This window comes from Apteryx mantelli, chromosome Z (assembly GCF_036417845.1).
Source record: "Apteryx mantelli isolate bAptMan1 chromosome Z, bAptMan1.hap1, whole genome shotgun sequence".
In the NCBI taxonomy this organism is placed as follows: domain Eukaryota; kingdom Metazoa; phylum Chordata; class Aves; order Apterygiformes; family Apterygidae; genus Apteryx; species Apteryx mantelli.
The window spans coordinates 61927493-61953291 of NC_090020.1; the positions used below are offsets into that span (position 1 = coordinate 61927493).

A 25799-nucleotide genomic window follows, 5' to 3' on the forward strand; every position below is an offset into this window, starting at 1 on the left:
GGTGTGGTCACTGTTATAATACATTGAAGAGAACATGTCCATCAGTATATCCACTGATAATAAACCTCTAATTGATTATTCTTTCTAGATTCATCCAAACTAGATAGGATTCATTTGAACAACAGTTGAGCAGTACTGGGTTGACTGGTGCTTAATATCTGACTAAATAAGAAAGAGCTCATTTTCTCTTAGTTATACAAAGAGGCGCAGTAGTGTTGAGACTAGGATATCATAATGGAATCCACCCAACAGTTGTCTAGTGGACAAAGTGCAACAACCAGGGGAATCAATGTAACTTGAACTCAAAATCCACGAGTGAACAGCCTTGAAGAACTTACTGATAGGTGAGAACATAACATACTGCTTGATGGTATAGACATGTCTGTCTTTTTTTTTCCCCCAAACACTGGGTGGGAAGCAAAATGTTCCCTTAAAAAAAGACCCTTCATTCTCTGTGCTTCCCTACCTGACTAGGGTTAAGATCTTAAAGCATTTCTCCCTCTTTCTCGCTCATAAGATTGTAAATGAAGTAAAGCAGTCAGAGTCTTAATAAACATGACCTGGAAACAGTATTTCTCAAACTTGCCGCGTCTCCCTGGCATACTCTTTGCAACTGTACAGTTTCTCTAAACTTCCTGCTGTAAAAACAAATGTTAATTTATTAACTAGACTCTAACTTGCTTTGCTACATTGTACAGATGGTAAAACTTAATGGGTTTAGAATGACATCATTTAAGAGTTTAAAATGTCTGTCTTACCTAGAAGAATGCTCAAATGCAAGTATTCCTCTCAGCTGAAAATATAGTCAGATTTAAAAAAAGTCCAAAACAACACACACACACCCCAACTTATTGCTCCCATTCAAACTGTTTTGGAATAGCTGCTCTATCCTGAACTCTTGGTATCTTGTTGTGATTAATAAAAGTTTATCATATGATATGATCAATATGTATTATTAGTAATAAATTGTCACTAGACTGTTATTACTGTTTAAGTTTTATTCTGTATTCTCTTATTAAAGGTATGTAATTCTCTAAGGCCTGTATATGGTCCTCATTCAGTTTATAAAATGTTCTCTGATATGAGTGGAAGAAAACCATTTCTATTTAGTCACAAACACGGTTTTACAAAAAGTTGTCATTTTGAAAGAAAAGTGAGTGAATTCTAAGCATCAACAATTAATTCATCTTACACTGGGTTGTACTTTCGTGTATCCTTCATGACTCTATATCTGAACTTCTATGCCGCCCAGGTTCTTCCTATAGTATAATCCTACTGATAAGACTAGACTGCATGTGCAGGATACCAAAAATCTTTTTGGTATGTACCATGTTTGGGATTAGTATTTTGTACAGTTGCACTTTTTTCTGCAAACGAAAGAAGAGGTTTAAGCTGTTTCTTCTGAAATTGTGCATGAATGGTTTATATATAAAAGTGTGTTTAGTCTTCTTTGAAGTAATTATGTTCTTTTTCACTACAGCTGAAGTGGCATCTGTGATTTTTTTCATAGACATACCAGTTGTTGAAAATTGTGGAGCAGCTATGTGGAATTCTTTGCATGGTGGTTTTTGGCCTGTCTGGTCATAGCAGCAAGATCAGATATTTAGTTTACTAAGGCATTTATTCAATCTATATGTATTTTAGAATGCCACAATCTGTGTATGTGACTCTCTTCCCTGGTATTTATGAAAATGTAGTGCTCATGTGCAGTAGAGATTCTGCTAACGGCATCATCAGCATGAGCCAAAAAGGGGGTGCTCAGCAGCAAGTCACTGCCTTCTAACATCCTCTTTTTGCTCTGTTTCACCCTTGGGGAACAGACTGGATTAGACGGGGTGGGGTTTTTGTGTTTTTGTTGGGGGGGGGTTCCCCTTCCTCTTCTCTCTCCCCTCTTTTCCTGGTCTGCCAACATGGCATGAGTACCCATCAAGTGTTTGGAGGCACTTGCAGACAAGGATATACTTGGAGGTGGATTGCTGTTAGAATTAATCCAGTTAAGTTCTGCAGGGTTCTTTAGAAAGATCATAGCAAGGAAAATTGAATTATTAAAGCATGCATGTATATGTGCATGCGTACACACACACACACACACACACGCTTATCTGCCATGGGCTGTGTTTTTGGCAACTTTGTCTTAAATCTTGTAGTGAAAGGCAGGAGCCAGAGAGCTCTGCATGCTTTATAGCCTCATATTCAGAGTGCTCTGAGATGCTGGAGGAGGGGTGCTTAGATGTGCCTGTGAGTGCAGCTAGGGAGAGGGGACACTTGTACTGAGTTGTACTAGATTGTGCAGTCAGTCAATGTGGATCGAAATTCTTTTCAACTGCCAGTTGTATTATTCTTCCTTTAAAATTAGTCACTAGTAACATTATCCCTTTTTTTGATTGCCAGTCTGTGTGTTACTTAGGATCATACAATGATTTCAAATTCAGATAAAGGGTTACAAAAGGGCAAATCTGTCCAAACATGCAGCTCCATAAAACACTTCCAGAAAGCCTCAAAAAAATAAATAAAAATAAAATTTGTTCTTAATTGAGTGTTATGCTATAGGATTTTACTTCAAAAAATCCAAAAATTCAAAAGTTATCACCCAAATGCAATATAGCTGACACTGTTTAATCAAGGTTGCTATCCAAACTGACAGAAAGAAATGCCCCTCTTTTCTCCCAAAAAGTAAAGACTAGCTTTTTTTTAAGGTTGTTTTGTAATCTACACTGCTCCTACCTTGGTCATGCTTACTCATACTAATTTTAGCTTAACTTATTCAAATAAGGAGGAAATGTATAATGTTAAATATGGTCAAATTCAAGTGGTCCTACATTTTGTGACATAAGATAAATTACTGAAACTGTGTTGTTCGCCCAGATTCATACTGTTAAACTATGGGCTCTGCTTTTCTCTCTCTTTTCCATTGCCTTCTTGGGTACATCTCTTGTTAAGGATTATGATCAACTGCCTTTTATCTGAGATATTGTGAAGAATTCAGAAATCACAGATAATATGGCTGCTGCAGGAGTTTTGGGGAGCAAAGTGCAAAGACACACTTGGTGGCAGTGCATGAGTCTGGCAGGGCTTAAAGACTTTGGATTGGGATGGCCTGGCACTAAGCCTGTACGTCTGTACAGTGAGGATAATCAGCTGAGATGCAGTCCTATGATTGTATCTCTTGCATGTTCCATCTCCATTAAAGCAAAAGGCAAATACAGTTTATTCCATCTTTGATGGAAAGTGATGTCCTAACTGCAAGTCTGATGCCTTATTTTCAGTATTAATACAATAAGAAACATCTTTCTTGGTGTGTATTTTGTCAAAGGAAGAGTTTGTAAAGGAAGCTTTAAGCCTAAGCTATGTGTAGTGAAGATACAGTAAGGTTAATTTTTTTGATCAGTAAAATGCATCATTTCAACTTTAAGCACGGGACATGATTAAAAAGTAAGCAGATGATCATGTGTCCCCTCCTCAGTACAGTGCCAGGTTTAGGTATCTGACCATCTAGGATGGGTCTGTTCTTCCTCCCTTCTTTTTGAATTGTGGTTATGATTATTCAGGATTTGTATTATAAGTACTGCTTAGTGAAGGCATTGTAGAACTGGGCTGCTTGTGTTTAAATTTCCTGAATGTACATAAAAATCTTCCACTAATGCTTTTCTCTAATGTTTCATGCTTTTTTGTTCTTTTTACACAGTTTCCTAGATTGTATTTTTGCTGCCAGTTGCTAAAGGTTACTTAGTTTATCACAACACTTAAGAGAATATTTTTGCTACATTAATAAGCTGTTACTAGTATAGATCAACAGTCAGTTTGACTCCACTCTGTTTTTGGGGGAGGTGGAATTGTTTGTTGTTGTTTTTTGTTTTGTTTTTGTTTTAACATCAGCATTTTGCATGAGATTTAACTGATATTTTCTCCCTTTCAGCAAGCTACATTGAGCGACCTCAGCTGATTCGAGCAAAAGTGCCAATAGTGAAATTCAGGGATAAAGTCAGGCAAGTACTCTGTTCAGTGTCATTTCTTAGACTCTGATACAGGAAAGTACTTACGTACTGTGCATGTGAGTAGTTCCACTGAAGTCGTGCTTTGTTTACATTGTACTGTAGTGAGATTGCAAATTTGTACAGCTAATGTGCAGTGGCAATCGGCTTACCTCCCTGATAGCCTGCAACAGTTTTTGTGGTTGGGATGCTGTTTAGTTTCTGTGATGTGAATTAATAGCATTATTTGGTGTATTTCTATGGTCAGTTTGTGTGTAGTAGACTCCAGTTAACAGATGCTTCCTCACAGGAAAATAAAGGTGGGAAGAAAACTGCTGTGAGAGATGACTTAGCTTTCTGTACAAACATCTTAAACATTGAGCTACTTAAGGAGTAATTCACAGCTTTTGTATTGTATAAACACTATAAAACAAGCCTTAGTTTTTTATAATGACAGAGTTTTCTTGATTAAAAATGTGCTAACTATTCATTTTAGAAGACTATATTCTGCTCTTTTATAGGGAGGTATTCTGTATTTTGACAATGTGTAGTATAAGATGCTCTATTCACAACATTAGGTACTGATTTGGTAGCCTTTTATTTTTTTTTAAAAGAGGGAAGTGATTGGAAAGAAGTGGATGTGTTGTAGGTTATTGTGTTCATTATACAATGAATGAAAAAAAGTAAAAAGCACTTTGGTTGGGAGTCTGAGTAATGTTCAAATCTTCCTATATTTGTAAGACTACATTGCATAAGAATTATGTATGTTGCCTTCATGTAATAACATAGTTTCGCTATTCTTAGTAAATAGGACTTTGAACAACTTTTTTGTGTCTAACTGTCTGATCCTGCCCACACACGTCTAAAATTCTGCAACCCTGTCTCTCTGGCCTTTAAAAAACAAACCAACCCACTTCTCCGGTCTCTTTTTGTGTGGTATTCTTTTATTGGAGCAAAAACACTGCTGTGATGGAACTGCATGTTATGTTCACAATTCGAATTAATAAACACCTTCCAGTTATGCTGCTCTTGCATTTGAGATTATACAATACTTTTTAGGGTTTTGCTATATACTTTTTTCATTTACCCATAATCCCATATTTACTTCTATGTGGTTGCCTACCTCTTAAAGATTAAAATATTTTTTTGTCTAATACCTTTTTCTTTTACCCAGTACAGTAGCTTGTTTCTCCCATGCTTTCTGAAAGTATTAAACTTGTCAAGTTAAAATTTGGACTATACAGCTTGCCCACATACAACAGTGCTAGTCTTTCTATGGATACATTAAATGATAAATTCCTGGTAAAAATCTTGAAGAAATCACAGAGGTATAGGAAAAATATTTCTTCCAATTTTAAATCAGACTTTAAAAAGAAACTTTTAATTATGGAAGTGATTAGGTAAGAAAATGGACATTCTTTGTAGGCATTTATAGTCCATGCTATAGTCACTTGCAAAAAATGTGACAGTCATAATATTCATATACTTTACAGACAGGATTTGAAGAATTCTTTCTTTCCTACTAACTCAAAGGATAATCTTCTCAGACTAGAAGCTGCCCATTACATTTTTGGGGGAGAATAAAAACCAGTACAGTTCACCATTTGGTTTTTCTTCTGTCCCCAACCCCATCCAGGTATCTTTCCCTTATGTACCTTTTCACTTCCACCCATGTTTTGTCTAACTATCTGTCTCTTTCCAGTCTCTTACCAGCCTCTTTCGTGTGTTTTCCATCAACTCATATACATACTCATTCCCTCTTTCCGATGAATTGGATACTCTGTACCCAGGGGACTAAACCTGTTTTAGCCAAAACCAGAAACTAAATGTGAGAAGTTTCCTGTCAAAGCCAATTTTCTTGAAGCCCAGCTGCTGGGGAAGGTGGTAGAATTCAATGGGTGCCATCTCTGCAGCCAGAGCCGGGTTCTAAGGTGGTGTGTCAGTGGTCCATAAATGCCTGAAAATTGCACCTTGCCCACTTGATTTGGTGAAAGGAGAAAAAGGATTCAGTCTGGTTTTGTTTGGTCTCCTTTTTGATCTTGGAGGCTTCTTAATGCTCTAACAGTAAGGGAAGACTGCTTGCACTTAAAGATTTATTATCCCTATTCTTTGTAGTCTTTTCCAGGAAATAATTCTAATACCGGCTCTGCTACCAATCAGGCCTTTGATTAATTAACAGCATTTCTGTAGTGCAGAGGATACAAAAGCTTTCTGTTCTGCTGCACTTGATGTGCAGTTGACTTTTTTCTTTTTTTTTTTTTTTTCGTCCTTTAGTGCTTTTGGTAGAACTTGAGTCAAAACAGCACAAATCCCTTTTCAGTTGCTGTAACTGCAACATTTAGTAAATGTGCATATTAAAGTACAATAGAACTACAATAGAACTTGTTTAATCAACATCTGGTAAAAAGTAATCTTGCCAACTAGAATTATCTGGAATTACATATGCTGCCTGACAATTTTCTTTACTATATTTGCACCTATAATGTTCTTATTGCACTTAATGTTCTTATTGGTGTTCGTGCTTATTTTAACAACTATCAAGCAGTAATTCAAGCTTGTTTATTTCCTGTTGTGTTGTTGTTTACTACCCTCTCAAAACATCTAAAAAGTCATGTTGAATATTAATTCATGTTTTAAATTATGTAATTTTTTTGATACAAAGGATGTTTTAATGTAGTTAATGTCAAAAATCTGTTCTGTATATTTATAAATAGCTGTATGTTGCAGATGCCTACTGTTTTGTCAATAAGAAGCTCTTCTTGTTGCAAGTTAAAATGTTGTTATCGTTTACTGACCATAAATTTAGATATTGTATCTTGAGCACTGTATTTAAGCTGCATATGCAATATGAAATTCAGATTATTTGGAGTGGTAAAATAAAGCAGGTAATACTTGTTTGCTATGCTCTTATTTGCTGTTAACAATATGAAACAGTTACTAAAAATTGCATGCTCTGAAACAGATAAGATGATTTTCACAAAACATGCACTGTTTACTAATAAATTTCATTTCAAAGTGCTTGTTGCTTAGGTCTAACCATCATTGCAGAACTGAGCAACAGTAGGGGTACTGAAATGTGTTGTTAAACTGGAATGTGTCAGGAATACGAGTAGTTAAATTTGAAATGTGTAAGGAGATTCTTACCTTCTGAGCTATTATAGTTGGTTCTCCTTCTCAGTTCATTGGTGTGATACTCTAAACTAAAACCTCAGAGAATCCTGCCTGGCATCAAAAGATGTTTTATCAAGCCCACTATCTGTTTTATCAAGCCCACCATCCATAGTAAATCATGTATTTGAAGCCTAGTTGGGAAAAATATGTGTTTAAAAAGCCAACAATTATTTGATATATTAAGTTGTCCTAAGGTCTAAACTTAGTTCTTCCTGCATCCTCCACATAAATCAACAACCACATTTGATAACAATGGAATTCAAGTCCATAATTGTACCGTATGCAAATCGAAGATGGAAATCATAGCCTCAAAACTCTTACTTTTTGAAGAAGGAAAATCCTAGAATATTGTCTTAAAGTTGCACTTTTTTACCTCTGTCACTAATAGGTAATAAATATTCTGAAATTGAATGCCATGACATTTGATTCTTTTTCTCCTTCTCCATAGCTGTGTGGAGTTTGACTTGAATGTAAACAATGTTGTAGGAATAAGAAATACATTCCTTCTGAGAACCTATGCATACAGTAAGTTTTTAATATATTTTCTTATTTCTGTGAATTTTTGCCTGCAGTTTTAGTTTGTATTTTAGTTTTCATAAACTAATAAAATTCAGTTGAATATATTATATTAAGTTACTATGTATAATTACCTAATTAACAACATTAGATAGCTTTAAGGTAATTTCTTGTTTCTCTAAATGTATGGAGAAAACCATCAGCTAGCTGTTTTTAACTGAATATTGTAGTAATCAGAAGATGACAAATTATCTTCATATTAAGGTCCACATATTTATTACAACAGCTGCTTCAGTTTTCTGCAGATAATGAGGTGGGGAAAGAGGAGCAGAACCAAATACATTATTGTATTATTCCCTTTGTACCAATGATTATCATGTGATACCATTTCCCGTTTCTTTTATTTCCCTACAGCCACTGATAGGTATGTGTGTCTGATAGCTAGCTGAGGTTATGTCTTACGATACAGAGTCTTTCCTTGGAAAATCTGAAATACTACTTCAGTTTTTAAACTAACCCCAAAACAAAACTGGGTTGTGTCTCCTCAGTAGTTTGCATTTCAGTGGGAGATTGTGGAACAGACTTCTAAAGGGGGGAAGTAATAAAAACAGCACTCAGTGCTAAGCTAAGCTTTTTTTGCTTAGCATCACGATGTAATTTGGCAGATAAGTGCATAAGGAGCAGACCTTGGGCTAATGCCTCTAGGCCACCTGCATTTCTCCCTTTACCGCCTCCTTCAGTTCTTGCATACATGAATTTCTTCCTTTTTAGGGTGGGAAATTTTCAGTACAAGTGATGCTTACTAGCTACTTTTGACTAATACTTAGAACAGAGTCATTTCACAGTGTCCCGTATTCAGGGGGGATCTTGTCCTGAGAAAGTTGTTTAATTGTGATTTCCTCATACACCCAGGAAGGCATCCACCTAGAAAAGGATTTCCTTCTAAGCTTAAAAAGTTTAGAAAAATAATCTTTGCCATTCACAACTACAGGTATGGGGTCACTTCATTAAGTCTAATGTTAACATTGTTCCCAGCTTCTGCCACTGGTTTCCATGTCTTGCCACTTATTCCTCTCAGCAAATCACTATAGGGACAGGCAGGAATCCAGATGTGAAAAAAGCAGTGGAAGGGGTCCATGTGGCCCAATTCCTTTCTTTCTTTCTGTCTTGGTGTCCACCTTTAAGTATTGCAGGCTCCTTAATATGCTCAGTCAAAATTAATTTAATGTTTCCTGATGATAGTGATAAATATCACTATTTTCTTGAGGTCAAGGAGTGAGTTACTAAGGGAGACTTTTGATTGAAAAGATCATCTCCTCAATGTGCAAGACCTTCATAAATGGGCAATCTTTATCAAGCATAGTCTGTCCTCTTCTTTTGGATAAGAAAACTCTAATGTGACTTCAGGCAAACAAAAACAAATGAAAACTATGGTCAGACATCTAGTGTCTTTACATACTTTTAGAAGTCTCATCAACCAGGTGGAGAACATTAAAGGTATTAGCCTGCTCACTTAAAATTTGCGTGGCTGAAGGGCTTCACCCTGCACGCAAGAAAAAAAAAATTACCTCTATTGTGTAAGAGATATGGATATTTTTGTTCCATGGAATTAGATGTTCAAGCAAGCAAGGGGCTGGTTAACTTAGTGAGCATGATAAAAAAAAAATATATATATTTATAAATATTTCTGTGGATGCTCTTCTGTCTTTTCCAAACCAGCCCTTCTATGTTGGTGCATCAGGCGCTGTAGAAGAGATCAAAGATTATATGGCTAAGTGGAGCAGAAGGTCCACAGAAGGAGAAAATGTAGGTAGATTAAGTAGAGCTAGTAACTGGAATCTATTGCTTTTGTGTTATCGGTTGGTTGCCTAAGGAGGCTTGTCTGGACTTAAGTCAGCAATTGATGGGTGGGTTTTTTCAATTAGAGTGGAAGCTGGACCTTTTAACTTTGAGCAAATGACATTACTGTGTATAATCTATTCCTTCAAGAAAGACTAATGTAAGAATGTCAGGAAAAACTTACTGACAGCCTTACACACTAATTTCATTATATATTAACAATGAATACTAGCAGACACAAAACCTGATCTCAGAATGAAGTTAACTAAAATTAAATCCTTTCCATTGTGACGCTCAGAGCAAAGTCCAGTTTAGAATTTGAGCCTATTTGCATTTGTCTCATGAAAAATCATGTTTCTGTTATTGAGAATGTTATTGTTACTTTCCATATACTAATTTTCTGCATCTTATTTAGTAACGGTCATAACTTTTAATCCAACCACTAGTGAATGATGTAGAGGATCAGGTGACTGGTGGCAAGGGTTTTTGTTTTTAAGAGGTCTTCTAGATTTAATTCAGGACATTCATTACAAGAAGACAAGTGCCATGTTCAGGGACATGTCTGCTGAACCATTGTAAATAGGTTGTAAGAGGCAGGTGGTTTGACGGGATTTTCAGAATAACAGAGAACACAACTGGCGCTGTTATGGAAAGTGTCTCTTGTCCTGGATGAAGCAGTTGCCAGTTGGTATATTCCTGTCCTGATGTGCAGCATACAAAACTTTGCACAAAGATGTCAGGTTAGAAAAGATATTCCAAAACACATGATTATCTGGTCCATCATAAGGCAGTTCACTGGGCTGATGATCAACTTCCACATATCTGCAAAGAATAAATGAAGTATGCTGTGAGCTCCCTATGAGGTGATGGTTAGTGACATCTCCCTAAAATGTGTTACAACCTTCATAGAGAAGTCTACCTACATTCTCCTGCAATTCAGAAGATCAGAACTGGAATGTGACTATAATATTGGTGTCTTTCCTGATGAAATGGATAATTTGATTTAATGTGATATTTTATCTAACAGATCTCATCTACAAAAAAACTATTGAGAACCGGGCAATTTTAGAATTAATGTTTGGATGCAGTGTTTACTGCTTTCATGGACCCTGAGGAAGCATGAGCTCTGTGTCCTCCAGTCAGAAGAATTCTCTTCTCTGTCCTCAAAGCTTATATAATCTAAATAAAAATTTACATTTGGTCTGTCCTGGAAGCAATTTAATTCAGGAAATTAGTACAATGAACTGGAGGGAACTGCTGCATTGACTGGCACATCCAGTTTTGTCTCATCTGCAAGTTACCTGGCATGGCCCTTGTAATGCATCTGTGGATCTTACTACTCAAAAGATGTTTTCAAATGCAATTTTTTTTTCCTGATTTTTATAAGATGGACAGTAGTTGTAGGATAACTAAGTAAAGTCTATAAATGGCTTATAAGAGGCAACTTTAGAGTGCAAAATGAGTGTCATATTGATCAAGCGGGAATAAAAATTAATGGATCACTGTCTAGTTATTGTGCTTTTTTGATAAGTATTTATTTTACTTACAGTTGAGAATCGAGTTCGTCCATTAGTACTGGTTGTTAAGAAGTGGGCGAGTTTTCATGACATAAATGATGCCAGTCGTGGTACTTTAAGCAGCTATAGTCTTGTGTTGATGGTTTTGCACTATTTACAGAGTAAGTATTTTTTGCCTTTTGAAACTGTTCCTTTTAAGTTTGTATTTGTGTAGCTTTCCCCTTTAAAATTAAACATCAGCAGGAATCATTTTCCCCACAGAGAAATCTGAAAACAAAGTGGTTCCTTCTCCCTTTCCTTAGTGCTGCTTTTTATCTAACAAGCGGACCTGTTCTCTGGAGTCAGAGTTACCAGCTTAAAAAAAAAATAAATCAATGTACCTGCGGGATGATGTTGTGTAACTATAAAATAAACTCAAGCTCTCGTTACCAAAACCCTGCCCTTTGTTAGATATCCACTGTACAGCGGGTAGCGAATTATTTAGTAGTTCCAAGGGAGAAAGCTAAACATCACAATTTCAAGTTTCTTGTATTTGGGAACTTCCAAGGAAACTGAAGGGACAACAAATGCTGTGGGTTGGTTTTTCTCTGTTTTGATAAGCCAAGGGCTGAACGTGGGGGCATATATATGCAAGAATGCACATGTAGTTAGGAGATTTTCTAATTACTGCCTTTTGTGAGGTGACTGCTGTCTCATGAGAGGTTGGGATATTTGACTGCCAGTGGCAGCATCTTTTTTTGACTTTAATATATTGAAACATTGCGCTTCTGTCTGGAGCTGGGAGACCTTACCTGTGGAATTCAGGATCCCTGTTGAGAAGTCAAGGAAGCTCTGCAGTCCGGAAATGTTCCTGAAGAATAGATTGAAATGAGCTCATCCCCCTCTTAGCTTCTGTTATTAGAGAAATCCATGTTTGTAACTTTTGTAAGTTGCAATTCTTGTTTAAGGCTTAAGGAATTGCATAAGAAACCATTTAGCTCAGTATGAGACTCTCATTTATTGGGAGACAGGTGATTTCAGAAGGGTAAGCAAGAAACCCCTGAGGTCTTGTGGAGTAACATGCCTGTAGAAGTATTTTCTTAATTCCTGTCAGTTCACATATAGACTTTGTATTTTGCCGCTTATGATCATTCTTTGTTTTAATTTTTTATAACATGCAAATTGTTCTTGTTCATTGTATTTATTTTAATAACAATGTATTCTTAACATTTTATAATCACATCTGTAGGTAAACTGTGTACATTTTCATTTTAGATTTTTCCCTTTGTCAATGTGTAGTGGGTTTTTTTTGTTTTGTTTGTTTTTGTTAATCGGATAAAAAGAGACAACAATTCTGTTTAGTTCCTTTGACAGCTTGTTTGACCTGGAATAGAGATACCCACTGTAGAGTGGGTAGCCAACTATTCAGTAGTTCCAAGATCGTGCTACACCCACTCTATACTAGGGCTGAAAGTTTTTTATGACAGTTGACTCAAGCTGGTAGTTTTCTTTCAGCTGAACAGTATCTGTAGTATAGGACCTAGGAAGGCATTTTGTGTGTTTGAGATCCAGTTGTCTGGGTTACTTCTGAGTTCTTTGATTCCTGTAGTGTGTGCATATTATTAATGTACCAGTCATGAGGATAGTAGGATGCAAGTTAGTCTGTCCTGTGCCTGTGTTCTTTTCTCTACATTTGCTGTGGTGATATTCCATAGATTTGTTTCTGTGAAAAGAAAAAAAAAAAAAAAAAAAAGTTGCAGTCTGTTACCACAGCTCTGAAACAATATTGTAGATGATAGATCTTTAATATAGATTCTTAACAACAATTAAAAAAAAAAAAAGAACTGTTGATTGGAAGAGATGAAATGACAAATCAACTTAAAAATAAAATGGCTACGCTGATTATTAGATACAAGAGTGAAACTGCTGAGAGCTACTGGGTGCAAAGATTGCTATGCAAAGGTGAAGCACGTGCAGCAGATGAGGAGTTTCCTTACACTGTCTAGCAATTAGTGACCATCTTAACTGCAACTTGGTAAGCATTTGATACTGCTGGTATTAGACTTTTAGTAGAAGCAGGCCTTTTCACTTGGAAATTTATTCTCAAAGTATATTTTCTGGGTATTACAGTAACTCTAGAGACTGACTGGGAGTGTGGAATGTCTTGTATTAGGTGCTGTGTGCAGTCATGAATAGCCAATTACTGAGCTGTGCATAAAAGTAATGCACAAAAGGGAAGAGAGTGGGAGTTGCAAGCAAACATAAACGTGTGGGCTTGCAATGATGTTAACAACTCTGCAAGCAAGAGGGCATTTGCTGTAGTCATCGGGGCAGCTGCCACAGCTGTCTGGGGAAGAAAAAAATTTGAATAATTCTTTTCATGCAGAACTGTGTGATCAGTCAGCTGCCTATGAAGTATCAGCAGTCTGAGGCCAGAGGTGGGGAGTTTTGAACCTGTGCTCCATGAGCCCTTTCTGCTAAAAAGGCTGGAGAAATGTGGCTCTGAACATGTATCTGGTGCCAGCTGTTTGAATCCTAATGTTTTATTCCTTCAAGTTTCAACTTTTTTTCTCACTTCTACCACCTGTATATGATACTACTGAAAGCAGCTTGTGTCCTAATCATAGAATTTGCTAGTAGGGCTTTTGTTGATGGTACTGGGCAGGAAAACAGCCAGAAATAAAAGCTTTCTTTTAACATTAAATATGATCTCTCTTCATTAGGCAAATTTCTTTCCTGTACTACTTAATCTGTTTCCATTTTCTTATCATACTAGTGTGGAAGTCTTTTTGACCTAAGATTAGTGTGGCTTGAGTTTATTTTGTAGGTGCATCACTGTTTTGTGCATGAACTTTCCTCCAGGTAACAGGTCCAGTTATCTTGTACAGTAGGAAAAGAAAAGCTCAGGTGGCAAACGCTAGTGGTAAGTGGTAACTTTTCCCCTTAACCCCATCGTCTTAATGCATCATGCAGACCCAGAAATTAACATGAAATATCTCGATTACTCATACTGCTCAGATTTTGTTGCCTGTTCTTTCAGTATAGCAGAGAATTGGAAAATATCCAAGATGTTGTAGAAATAAGATGCTCTTTCATATTTCCAAACACCCACAAACAAAATAAAATGATTATTAAAACAGCTGTGATCATATTCTTAGCAGTCCTGCTAGTTAATATAGTATCCTCTTTGAAAATATCCCAAGTATATTCTGAGAATTCTCCTGTTCTGATTTTTTTCGTCCCTGTAGAAAAAAGATGCTTGAACATCTCTTCCCCTGTAAGACCTTGTTTCAAGGGTGAATTAAATCCCAAGTCAGTCCTGTGTGTTGAACGTAATTATTGTTTTCCCAGTGAATGATATAGACCAATTTTGTTTAAAAAAACATGCTGATGAAGTGATCTTGAAACCTCACTACCAGGGGTGATCTAACAGTACTGTAGCTGCTGTGAGTGGGACGTGAATGTTTTGGGATTTTTTTTTCCTGTCTCTTTGGGTATCTGTAGCACCACCTGACCTGGGAGATAATTCTTTATCTTGTTATTTTTAGTATGCAATGTTTTTTACCTGCCCGTGACTTTCATAAAAAATGAATTATTTAGTTTCTTTTGTATTTATTAGTATCATTAGTATATGACCTTTATATCCTGCTTGCTGTTTAGTAGACCAGCTAACAGCATTAGATTAAATCTATTTTTTTAGTGGGGATTTTGCTAGCCATGGCTGCTAAATATGTTGGGCATTTTAGCTGTAGTTCAAGTTACTTTTGGAGACTCAACATTTTAAAAAAAAGAACTTTGCAGCTGAAGAATGTATATTTATCCAGAATCTGGAGACTTCCTATGCTGTGATAAAATCATCTAATATAGTCTGATTATATTAAAAAAAAAAAAAAAGAGAGAGAGAGAGAGCAAATGTGAAGCTATGATTGACTGCTCTTTAGGGAGTCTAGGTGAGTTTCCTGTGGCCTTGAATTAACATGAATTTTAAAAGGCAAGTGGTATCCAGCTGCTGTAGAATTTTTCTTGTCTTCTACAAATAGCAATATCTTAGTAATAGCTTTCCTTAACTGAATTAACTTCTTATTCTACCATAGATAAAATGTAGTGATAGAAAGATTTGTGAAATAACTTTTATTTTACAAAATGAATGAAAGTGAAGTTCTGAGTAGATGTTTCTAACACAGAATTTCAGACCAACCCTTTGGTGTAGTTGATATGATATTGTTTCCTGTGAATTACATGAATCACAGCAACTTTAAACTTTTTTTTTATAGCCCTACCTGAACCCATCCTTCCATCCCTCCAAAAAAATTACCCAGTAAGTGTTTCTTATGAATTATTACTACATCATATATGTGTATGAAGCTTATCTAAAATATATGAATTCTTAAGTATCTATAATGGGTTAAGTTAAGCATAGTCTGTAAACATGGTCATTGATACACTGAGTGCGAGTGTGAAAATGGTTGGTTGCTGCTTAGTGAAAACAGTTTTTTATATATGAGGAAACTTTACACTCACTTGGTAACTAGTGCTATTCACCAGATTCTCTCTGTGCTAGGCTGCAAATGTTCCAGTGTCATCTGTAACTTTCTGACTGTTATTTCTTAGTACATTAACTACAGTTGTTTCCATCTGATTGTGCTATATCAGAATTTCATAACTTCCAACAGCTGTTGAGTTGCTTGTGTCTTCCAGCTGATATTTCTTGATTCAGAAGATTAATGGTATATGTTTACTAAAGAGGCTCTTGCAACCTCACAAAATTGGGCTTCAGTTCGCACATGAAAATCCCTTTTTCGGACTTCACTGTTATGTCTAGATTATACTCTGTTGATTTCCAAAGAACTACATGGGTCTGTACTCTTTGATCCTCGGCAGAATCAAGGCTGTGACTAGTGATCCTTAATCTAAAGAAGATTACCTAGAAATAACAGCTACCCTCTTAAATACTTGTCTGGGACAAAGGAGCTATTGCTGAATAGTTCTAAGCAATAATTTGCTTAGAGGAATTCCTTGTTCCTTCCTCCTAGCCTTTCTTCTCAAGTATCACTTTAAATTTATTCTTATTCATTGTTGCTATAATTTGGTCTCTTTGTCTATGTGTGTTTTTAATACTGCTGATAATTGTGCTGAGTTAGTCTCTGAAAGCCATTCTTTCTTTTTGCATATACTTCCTATTATGCTGAAATGGGAAGAGTTGATGTCACTGTACATCAGGGAGAAATACTGGGATGTCAGCCATCTTGGATAATTAAGATAACTAAGATACAAAAGAAGGCTTCGAACTACAGTAAATTGCAGTTTTATCCCTATTTTGTAATCCTGTTTATGTGTACCTTTGCTAAATTTTTTATTTTTATTGTACTATGCACCTTCTAATCTCTTCACTGTTAGTGCTGAAAAGCATTTGAAACTGTTTTTCATTTCTTGCACATGTAACTAAATCTGTTTTTTTTTAATTACCAAATTTGCTAAATATACTTGCCTAAAGCTCATGCTGTAGTATTTTAAGTTTTGTGTGGTATGGGATTTAAAGAAAACAACTATAAGAATCAGTAGTTTCTGATCTTTGTTACAATTATTCAGACATTTATGTTTATTGTGCTTGAACTGTGTAAATGCTTTAGAGTACTTCACAACTACTAATGGTTTAAATGATTAAAGCAAACTGAAGATTTTGAATTTGTACAAAATGCAAGGGTTCTTATTGTACCCTGTGAAAGTGGTAAAACTTGAAAGTTCTTGTGTGCTTTCTAGAATGCTGCAATAGGAGTAACATTTTACTTCATTTTAACATAGATTTGTGTTAGTTATCTTGTGTTTGGGAGGACAGACTAAATATTCTAAGATTACTAATAAAATAAAAATATTTTATATACTCTATACCTGCTTACTATAAAACCAAATCAAAGCTATGGATTAAGATACTTAAATTATGCTAGAAATTTGCAAATATATTTTTGGTCTGCTGTTTCTGTTAAGAATATAATTAAGTGCTGTAAAAGTTATAATTTCTGAATACTGATACTGCAAGCAAATTTTAAATTTAAAATAAGAAATACACCAGAACAATTCTGGTTTTACTTCTAGCTTACAGTAATAATTACAAAGCCTGGGAAAATGTCAGTGTCCTAAGAAACTGTATATTTTACTTGTGGCTGTAGCTGATCAAAGCAGTGTCCCCATTCTAATACTACACATAAATACTATGTCTCCCCTTCTGAGACAAAACCTTTCTACTTACAATCAGCTTTTTTCAAAATCAAATTTGCAGCTCTAACTGCAGCTTGAAAAGACTTCTAGGCTTTGAAAAACTGCCTGTTTTAAATTGCAGGTGCAATGTAAAAGAGACATACATGCCTTGAATAAGAAACAAAAGGCAGATCCTCTGCTTCAGTATATCACTTTTGCAGATCTGTGAGAGTGAGAAGTCCTGGAAGGCTCCCAGCTCTGCCCACCCGCGAGCTGTGTTGCCATGGGGAGTCTCCAGTTGGCACAGAGCTGATGTCTTGCAGCCACGAGTTTAGCAGGAGCGTTGAAGCGCAGCAGAGGTGGGAGCCCAGCTCTGGGGCTTCCTGGCTGGCAGGCAGCCCCTTCTTCTCCAGCCTGACTGCATAGACTAGAGTAGCCCACAAAATGGTTTGGTCTGTCCTGAAGCTTATAGAGAACTTACCTCCAAATTAGGACTTTGACAGATGAGCCTGGGGAATCTGTAGTGGCTTAAGACACTGCCTGTTCTGGTTGTTTTGCCTGCATATTTGCCAGAGGTAAACATTGCTGTAACTGGGTGTCAGAAGGGAACATATGCCCGAGTCTCTCATCTTCCAGGTCACAGTCTGGCACGTAAGTTAAATCGAGATGGAAGTGGGTTTACTCTAGTACTCTGGATTGGGAACTTAAGTGACTCCAGCAAGAGCATGCTTTTGTTTCTGCTGCCTCAGTTTCACAAGCAGTGGTGTCTTGCAAAGGGATGGGGCAGGAGATGGGATGATGCTTAAATTACTGTAGCTACTTCAAGCATTGGGAGTCAGTCCTTGGACAGGTGCAATTTGCTCCCCACTTAGAATTGCACTTTTTTCTTTTTCTGTTTTTGATGAATACTAGTGAAATGTTAACTTGTAAGACTGGAGAAAGGTAATTTTTGTAAATATATATGCATGTGTTTATGTGAATACAGATACCTATCAAAAAAGGCAAAATACTGTGCTGATGTTACTATTATAAACTTTTTTTGAAGGAAGAATCTTGTACAGTCAGAATTAAGCTCATTTTACGTTTGAGTATCTTGATGTATAGATTTTTTGGATCTACACTTGTATTCCTTTCCAGTGTGTAAGGGGGAAGGAGAATATGTCAGCATTATTGTAGCTTGAATACGATGCATGTTGCTGAATGCTAGTGTTTCCTTGAGAAACCAGCCAACCAAACTAAAGAGGAGAGGTCTGGCCAAAAAAAAAAAAAGAAAAGAAAAAAAACCTTTGCAGTCCTTTTTTCTGAAATATTTTGAAATGATGGACAGCTCATTGATTTCCCTCCCCTCCCCCCCCCCCAAATCAGGTCCTGCATTTCTTTTCTGTTTCTTAAGATGCTATGAGGCAAAGGTACAGCAAGCAAATGAGGGACTAGTTCTAAAGGAAATCGAGTTTCTTGCCTTCTAGAGCAAGTTAAGAAGGGAAAACTTTTGCAGGGAAAGCCTCCTTGAAACTGAGCTAATTTTAAGGATGCTTTGAAATTCTCTCTCATTACCAGCCTTCCTTAGGTATATTATCTGTAATCTGTACCTTGCTCCATTTATCTAATTGTTCCTTGAGTCTATCTAGCAGGAAGAAAAGAACTGTTATCCCTGTTTTACAATAGGTGAATGAAGGCGGGGAGAGACTAATGAGGTTTCATGGATTGTCTGTGGCAAAGCAGAAAAATGAGCCCACATTTCCCGTGGCCAATCTGATGTCTTATTCACTGGATGCTGAGTGATTGCACTGTTAAGAATGTCCTTAAACAGGCTGCATTGTAGGTTATTGATGTATCTCAACAGAAATTTTCATTAAATCTTCCCCATACCCTTCTCAGGTTAAAGCAATAATTAATTTGGTCTTATATGTTAAACTTTCTAATCTGGTAATAGCAATTTCCTCCATAGCATATTTGCTGTATATCAGAAGGACAAAACACTTTTTTTCTTTCTTTTTCTTCTCTACAAGTGGTGATCAGAAACACTCAATGTTAAAAAAAAAAAAAAAAAAGGCTATTTCAGAAAATTTAGGAATTGCATCTCTTCTACCAAGAGTGGGAATCTTTGGAATGTGGTCTGTTTCCTGCTCCTCAAATGAGTCCTTCAGATTTGCCGCAGTGGTGCTTACATGACTTTTGATCAGCTGTAAATTCAGTGAAGAAACAGGCAAACCAAATATGCTGAAAAATGCCTTCATTTGGACTATACTTCTATCATAATCACCATTTTCAAAATACAGTTTTCTGATTATAAAACTGCAGGTTTTCCTAACTTTGTATTGTATCAACTGTCAACAAATCTTATTGATAAAATATCTTTGGATAAAATCGTCCTTCGTTGGTCTTTTCCTTTTTCTGTATTTAAGCATACACGCGCACAGGCATGCAGGTACATCTCTTTTTTGCCATAAGTTTTATTACAATAATAGCAGATATATTGTCTTTTCCATTGTTACGGCAGTTACTAGTTCATTGCTTTCTTTATTCAAATTCAAATTAATACATTAATAAAAATTAACTAATATTGATTAATATATAAAAACATAAAATGTAGACAAGATCCTTGTTTCCATGTTTAAGTCACACTTAACATCCATATTACTAAGAAAAAGCAACATCCTCTCTAAGTTAGTAATAGTACTAAAGAAAATAGCTTATTTATTATTCTGAAAATTAATAACCCATAGTCTAGTTTTTTTAGCTGCTCAATATACTAACCTCATTACAGTGGCAGATTTTTCTTGCAGCTGAGCAGTTTTCAGTAATTTGAATATATAAAGCATAAAGGAAAACTTGTTCTCCTTTTCAAAAATGTCTACTAACACTAGTAAGTAAATGTTTGGTGTCAGTAGACATCTGTCACGGTACTTTTGCTGCACTTCTGTTTTTATTGTTAGAAGTCAGCATCCCTTGTTCTCATTCCTCTTCCTGTGGGCATGGGCAAGCAGTGACTTTCACTCCAGTAGGCATTTGGTTTACTTTAGGGTTAAAATTGTATATACTGTACAATCTAGGGAAAGCTTCTGTTCCCCTTTTAGATCTTTAAATGTATGCCATGTATCTGCTTTTTATGTCCCCCTCCATGCTTTTGGTATGTTCTGCTGGATTGTAAGGTGTTAAATTCTGAGCTCTGGTAACTATTATAATACCTTATACACAAAATTCTATGATATGAGAACAAAAGCCTGGAGTTTTTACAGCTGGAAACATGGCCTTTTTTAATGGAAGATGTGTTGCCCAAGGTCCCAGAAAATTTTGCTGGAATTGGCAAAAAAGAACAAGAGTCCCAAACTTTCAAATCCTACTAGTTTGATCACTAACCACATTTGACTCAGAGGAAGCATTGCTGGTGTGAACATGGAAATAGTATTACAGTGTGTAGTGTTTTCAGTAATATTCTAGTACTATGAAGTTAGAGAGTCATGCCTGATGTTACTCTTTAAAATAACAAAGTTGGGGGGGCACTAATGATACTGAATAGGTTCCTAAATTCTTGTGCATCTTGGGTTTATTTTCCTTAAAATACACAAGACATTGTGGTAAAATGTAGCATCCTGGTATTATCAACTTTTCAAAACTGTTTCCCTAGCTAGCAGCAGAAGACATCTTCTCTTCCTTGTACCTCCAGTCTGTCAGAGGAACCTAAATGATATGATGGATTTTTAAGCAGTGTAGCAGATTTAAAGCAATGTTATCTTAGTCTTGAGCAAGGAACTTTCTATGCTGGTAATGCAGATTTTCCTTTTTACCAAATCTGCAATATTTCTGAAAGAAAAGCATGCTTCAGCTTAAATGGTGGGGTCTGTGTATTCCAGTCTGTTGTATAACTCACTTTTTATTCTTTCATATAGCTTGGATAGAGGAGGTGCTACCACAATCTTTGAACTCATTATGTGGGAAGATGCAAGTTTGTATTAGAGCTAGTGGGGTTGACATGCAAATTGAATTCTGTGCTGTGGGATAGAAGTAAGGCCTTCCTTTTGGAGTGAGTGTTTCTGTACTGCAGTTATGGAAACTTAGTGACACCTGCATTAGCTTCACACACCCTATCTCAGCTCAACTGCAGCCAGCTCAGTGCAGGCTACCTTACTCTGCTTCTGCTCATGTGGTTTTACTAGTAGGTAAACACAAGTTCATTTCCAAGATTCTTCTACATTAAAATTCTTAAGCAGACAGAAGGTAAGGGGTGGTCTCGCTGTCCTGGGCAAGGTGATTCTACTTGAGCTCAGTGGGAGTAACTAGTATCCAGCACAGGAGAAATATAACTTTTTCCTTTTAATTTGTACTTGAACTTCTAATAAGCAAATGACGGGCAGCCTTTTGTTGTTGTTGTATAAATAAAAATACATGCCAAGATTAAAACTGTGTGTGTGTGTATATATATACTCTCTAATTTTATTTTGACAGGACTCTTTTGATCCTACTATGCAGTTGCACCTTGTTCATCAAGCCCCATGTACCATTCCTCCTTACCTCTCAAAAAATGGATCAAGTCTTGGAGATTTGCTAATAGGCTTCTTCAAATATTATGCCACAGAATTTGAGTAAGTATTAAACTTATCTTAGCATTTCGAAATATGTAAAATTTTGCTTTCTTCTGTTTGATACATCAACGTTTTATGTCCCTTAAAGAGGAAAGAATAGCAGCAATGCAGAAGTGATCTCTGACAGAGAGGAAACAAGTGAAAGGAACTGAGGACAGTAGGAATGCTGATATAAAAAGTATTGTCTAAAGTCTTTTGATTAGCCAAGCTGCTTATTCTGTAAAATAGCTGCCAAAAGTTAGATAGCTCTGTCCTTCTAAAATTACTGAATATTTCTTATATTATGCTGTTTTAAAACTGCATATCCCTGTGCAAGAAAGATCTACTCTTAGTTTAAGGTATTGCTTCTGATGTGGAATTACTTGAACCCTAATAGCTGCAGTTGTTTTCTGTCACCCCAAGTCAGTGGAGATTATTGACCACACAGCTCCTTACTTTAACCATAACAGACATGAATATAGGCCATTTTTACTAACAGATTGTTTCATATCTAGGTGGTTCACTAACCTGTTGGTTTGCTAGAATCTGAGTTTAATCTTGGCATCTGGACTTTCTTGTGAAAGAAATAGACAAAGTTGTGAGGGAATCTGAGAAAACCATAGATTATGAACATTTTACCAAATTGTCAGTTGAGAATCTCTAACAAAGATTGCTTGTGCATATAAAACATTAGATGGTTATATTTAAATAAACTTAAAGATTGTCTAAAGACTTTGCTGTTCAGGTCATTGATTCATGCATGTTACTGTCTGTTTTGTTTATGTCCACCATAACTGTTCCCTGGAAGGAGAACAAAATGTATGACTGCTGATGATATTCATTATCATTTTTTGTAATGTTCATATTTTACTTCAGTGTAATAAATGAATGATCATGAAATTCTTGAAAGCAAACATCACTGCGGTGTGCACTGCTTGTGGAATTTGTAACTTAAATCCATACGGCCTGTGGCAATTCCTGAGCTAATTGCACTTTGTGTGTGCTTAAACCTGATCTTAAGAGAGATTCATATAAAGGGCTTTCCTTTAAGTTCTGCAGAGAAGAAAATTGTCTTTTGTTCTAAAAGCTTCCATTGGGTTGCTGTCTTTTCAGCTGTCCAGGTGCTGTTTGCTAAACACATAGATTATAGGACATTGCTGTGTGGTCCTTGAAAGGACATCTTCAATTCCTAATTTATATAGGACACCAGATACATCCTTTGCTGCTCATATGTATAACGAGCTGTTAATCTCATCCTATCAGGAAGTGATCTATTTAGTAAATATTTTTCCATGAGGGAAGAAGTTTCTGGTTCACCTGTGGAAACTAGCAGGAAAGGTCTTGTTCAAATCCAGGAAAAAAATCTAATTTGACTCTCCTCATTCATGTGCTTGTCAACATACAGTCAGGAGCAGATTTCTGTGCAAGTTAGGAGCTGGGTTCTGTGTTCTGTTGCTTAAAGGATTTTTTTTTTTTCTGCTGTTAAACATTGAGGATATACTAGGAAGTATGAAAAATGACAACACTGTGGTATCATTACTTTAACTGATGGTAATCCCTGAATATTATTTTTAGCAATGATCATCATCTCAGGAAAAGATGTTACCTAAATGTAATCTCAGAGGCTGGAGGAGCTTCTGGTTAAAACAAAGGCTGAAAAGATTGAGGGGCTTAGTGTAGGTATAGAAGCAGAAGAAAAGGGAATCAAAAGGCTTTTGGATCCTGTAAAGAAGATTGGAACGCGAATGAATATTTGAGGGCATGGATATGAAAACCCACTAGAGGAAAAATTAGGATAAGTAGAGAATGACAATAGGATAGTTGCTGAAGTCAAGAGAAGAAAATATTTCAAAAAAAACCCAAACTGTGGTGAACATTTTGCCAGTTTTTCCAACATTAAATACCTGTTAAATATTTAAACTTTTGACTAGTGATATTATGCTTAAAAAAGCTATAGAAAATATTCATAAAAATTCCTGTGTTGAGAATGTTATATAGCTGAGAAGTTATATCAGGAAATGACACACCTAATGCAGCAACTTATATTATTTTTAGCTAATTTTGCTGTGGAAATAAAACTTAATGAGTTGTTCTGTTTACTTGACCATCACCATCTGTGTATCCCTGATAACTTTAAACCCTGTTTGAAAGGAGCAGGGTGCAGGTCTTGAAGATAATAGAGTTCCTTAAAGTTTTAGGAAAATTGGTAACTGGATGGAGGAGAGAAACCCAAATTAGTGCCCATGCTCAGGAAAAGGCAGGCAGAACATGGTGTTTAAATATTTTCATGCATCTGATAGCCAGCCACTGAGAACAAATGTAGTTCCAAGCTATCCGTAGTGTACGTTATCTTTGTTTTGAGGTTGCTGATGGAAACATGTTGGGGAGAATAGAATTATTATTAGAGGTGGGAATGAGGATGAGAGTTAAATACACACAATGCGGGGCTGTGTTAGTTCTGCCTTTTGTGAAACTAGTATTTTACTCCTGAACGTGTAGAATATTTTCATTGCTGTAATCAATAATTTTATCATTCTTTGCTTTTCCTGTAAGACATTTACTAGTGTCTTTTTTTAATGTGCAGAATTTTTGAGCTTATATTCCAGATAACATGACTATTAAGTTAGGTCACATTTAAATGACCTGTACTGTACCAGTGAACTTTCACTATTGAACTGTAATGTGTTTGATAAAAAGATTACTAAAGAAAATACTACTACAGTATTCATACAGATGACTTTTGTAGACTCCTATCTATGAAGCAGGACACAGAACTACAAGGTTTGATACACAGGATGTGTTCTGCTGAAAGAACAGCATGTAGTCAAGAATGATCAGATAACGTATGAAGATCATCATTTTGGACAGTCATTGAAGTTACCTGCCTGCAATGCTTAACTGATCACCTGTTTGCATGTATTGGTCAGGAAGATGGAGATAAGTTATTTTAAATTTCCCCCTCAGTCTAACAAAGGCAAGTAGGTATTTCCATTAAAATCTGTATGTTATTTTACTTGATGTACTGATTAATACTTAATGGCAGGATGGGACCAATGAGTAGGGTACAAAGGGAGAAACGGGAGCCTTGCATGCTGTGCAGCCTTAAACAAGTTTATCTCCTTGTGCTGTGTTTTCACCTCTTGCTATTTTATCCGCTTCATTTATTTAGACTGTAAGCTCTTTCAGAGGAGATTGATTGCCATGTATTTACCCAGTGCCCATCCCACATTCCTACTCTGGTTTTTTTGCTGTCTATATAGAAAAGTAACTTTTCTCCCCTTCATAACTTATCAGCAATGTTATTTGGAAATCGTTGCGTGTGTTGGACTTAGACACCACATCTGGCAAAGCTTAAACAATTTGCCAGCATGGTTGTGTGACTAGCCTGCCGTAGAGTTCACGTCTCAGAGTCTGCATAACAGTTCACGTGATTCAGCAGGCTAAAAGCATGCTTTTAGCACTGCTTTAGCTTTCAGTATTTCACATTATCAGAGCTCTGCTGATTATGCAGCAAATCTGATAAAGTATAAGAATGTATGGAGGTGTTCTCAAAAGGAAATATTTGGAAGCTTGTCCTATATTTACCAGGCCCTCGTAAGAGTGTCTGATTTCACTTGTGCAGCTGTGAGTGAAGGCAGCGGGTTTTCGCTTGTCTGGCTTTTTACAAAGTGAGACCTTGAAGCAAGGCCTCGCTTCTCTGTCCTGAAGATATTGCTAGGGAACTAGAGATTATCATTTGGGCATTTGGGACCCTACTTCTTTTATATTTGTTGTTTCAAGTTATGTAACAGTTGTTTAAGATCATTCACTGATTAAGATGTATTTGGTTGGATGTGATAGAACAGTTGCATTATCTTGACAAAATATATGGTTGCTCTTAGCTCTCTTCAGGGCAGGATTGGTCAGGTAGTAAAGTGATCATATTTTTTAATAAAAATATTAAATATATTTGCAATTTGTACCCAGTTTTAATGGGGGTATTTATGCAAGTAATTTGGACTCATAAGAATGCTCAGGAAAACAATACTGCTTGTTTTAACCAAACGTAG

At 36.2% G+C, this 25799-nt stretch overlaps 1 protein-coding gene across 3 annotated transcripts in view; it reads left to right on the forward strand.

Moving 5' to 3' along the window:
- The window catches only part of TENT2 (terminal nucleotidyltransferase 2), a 47385-nt gene that overhangs the window by 12699 nt on the left and 8887 nt on the right, over positions 1-25799 (forward strand). For all 3 annotated transcript variants that reach the window (XM_067316177.1, XM_067316175.1, XM_067316176.1), the window contains exons 8-12: positions 3917-3986; positions 7591-7667; positions 11047-11175; positions 15268-15311; positions 21635-21771. In XM_067316177.1, coding sequence (XP_067172278.1) covers positions 3917-3986; positions 7591-7667; positions 11047-11175; positions 15268-15311; positions 21635-21771 — 457 coding nt within the window. The remainder of the gene's footprint in view (positions 1-3916; positions 3987-7590; positions 7668-11046; positions 11176-15267; positions 15312-21634; positions 21772-25799) is intronic.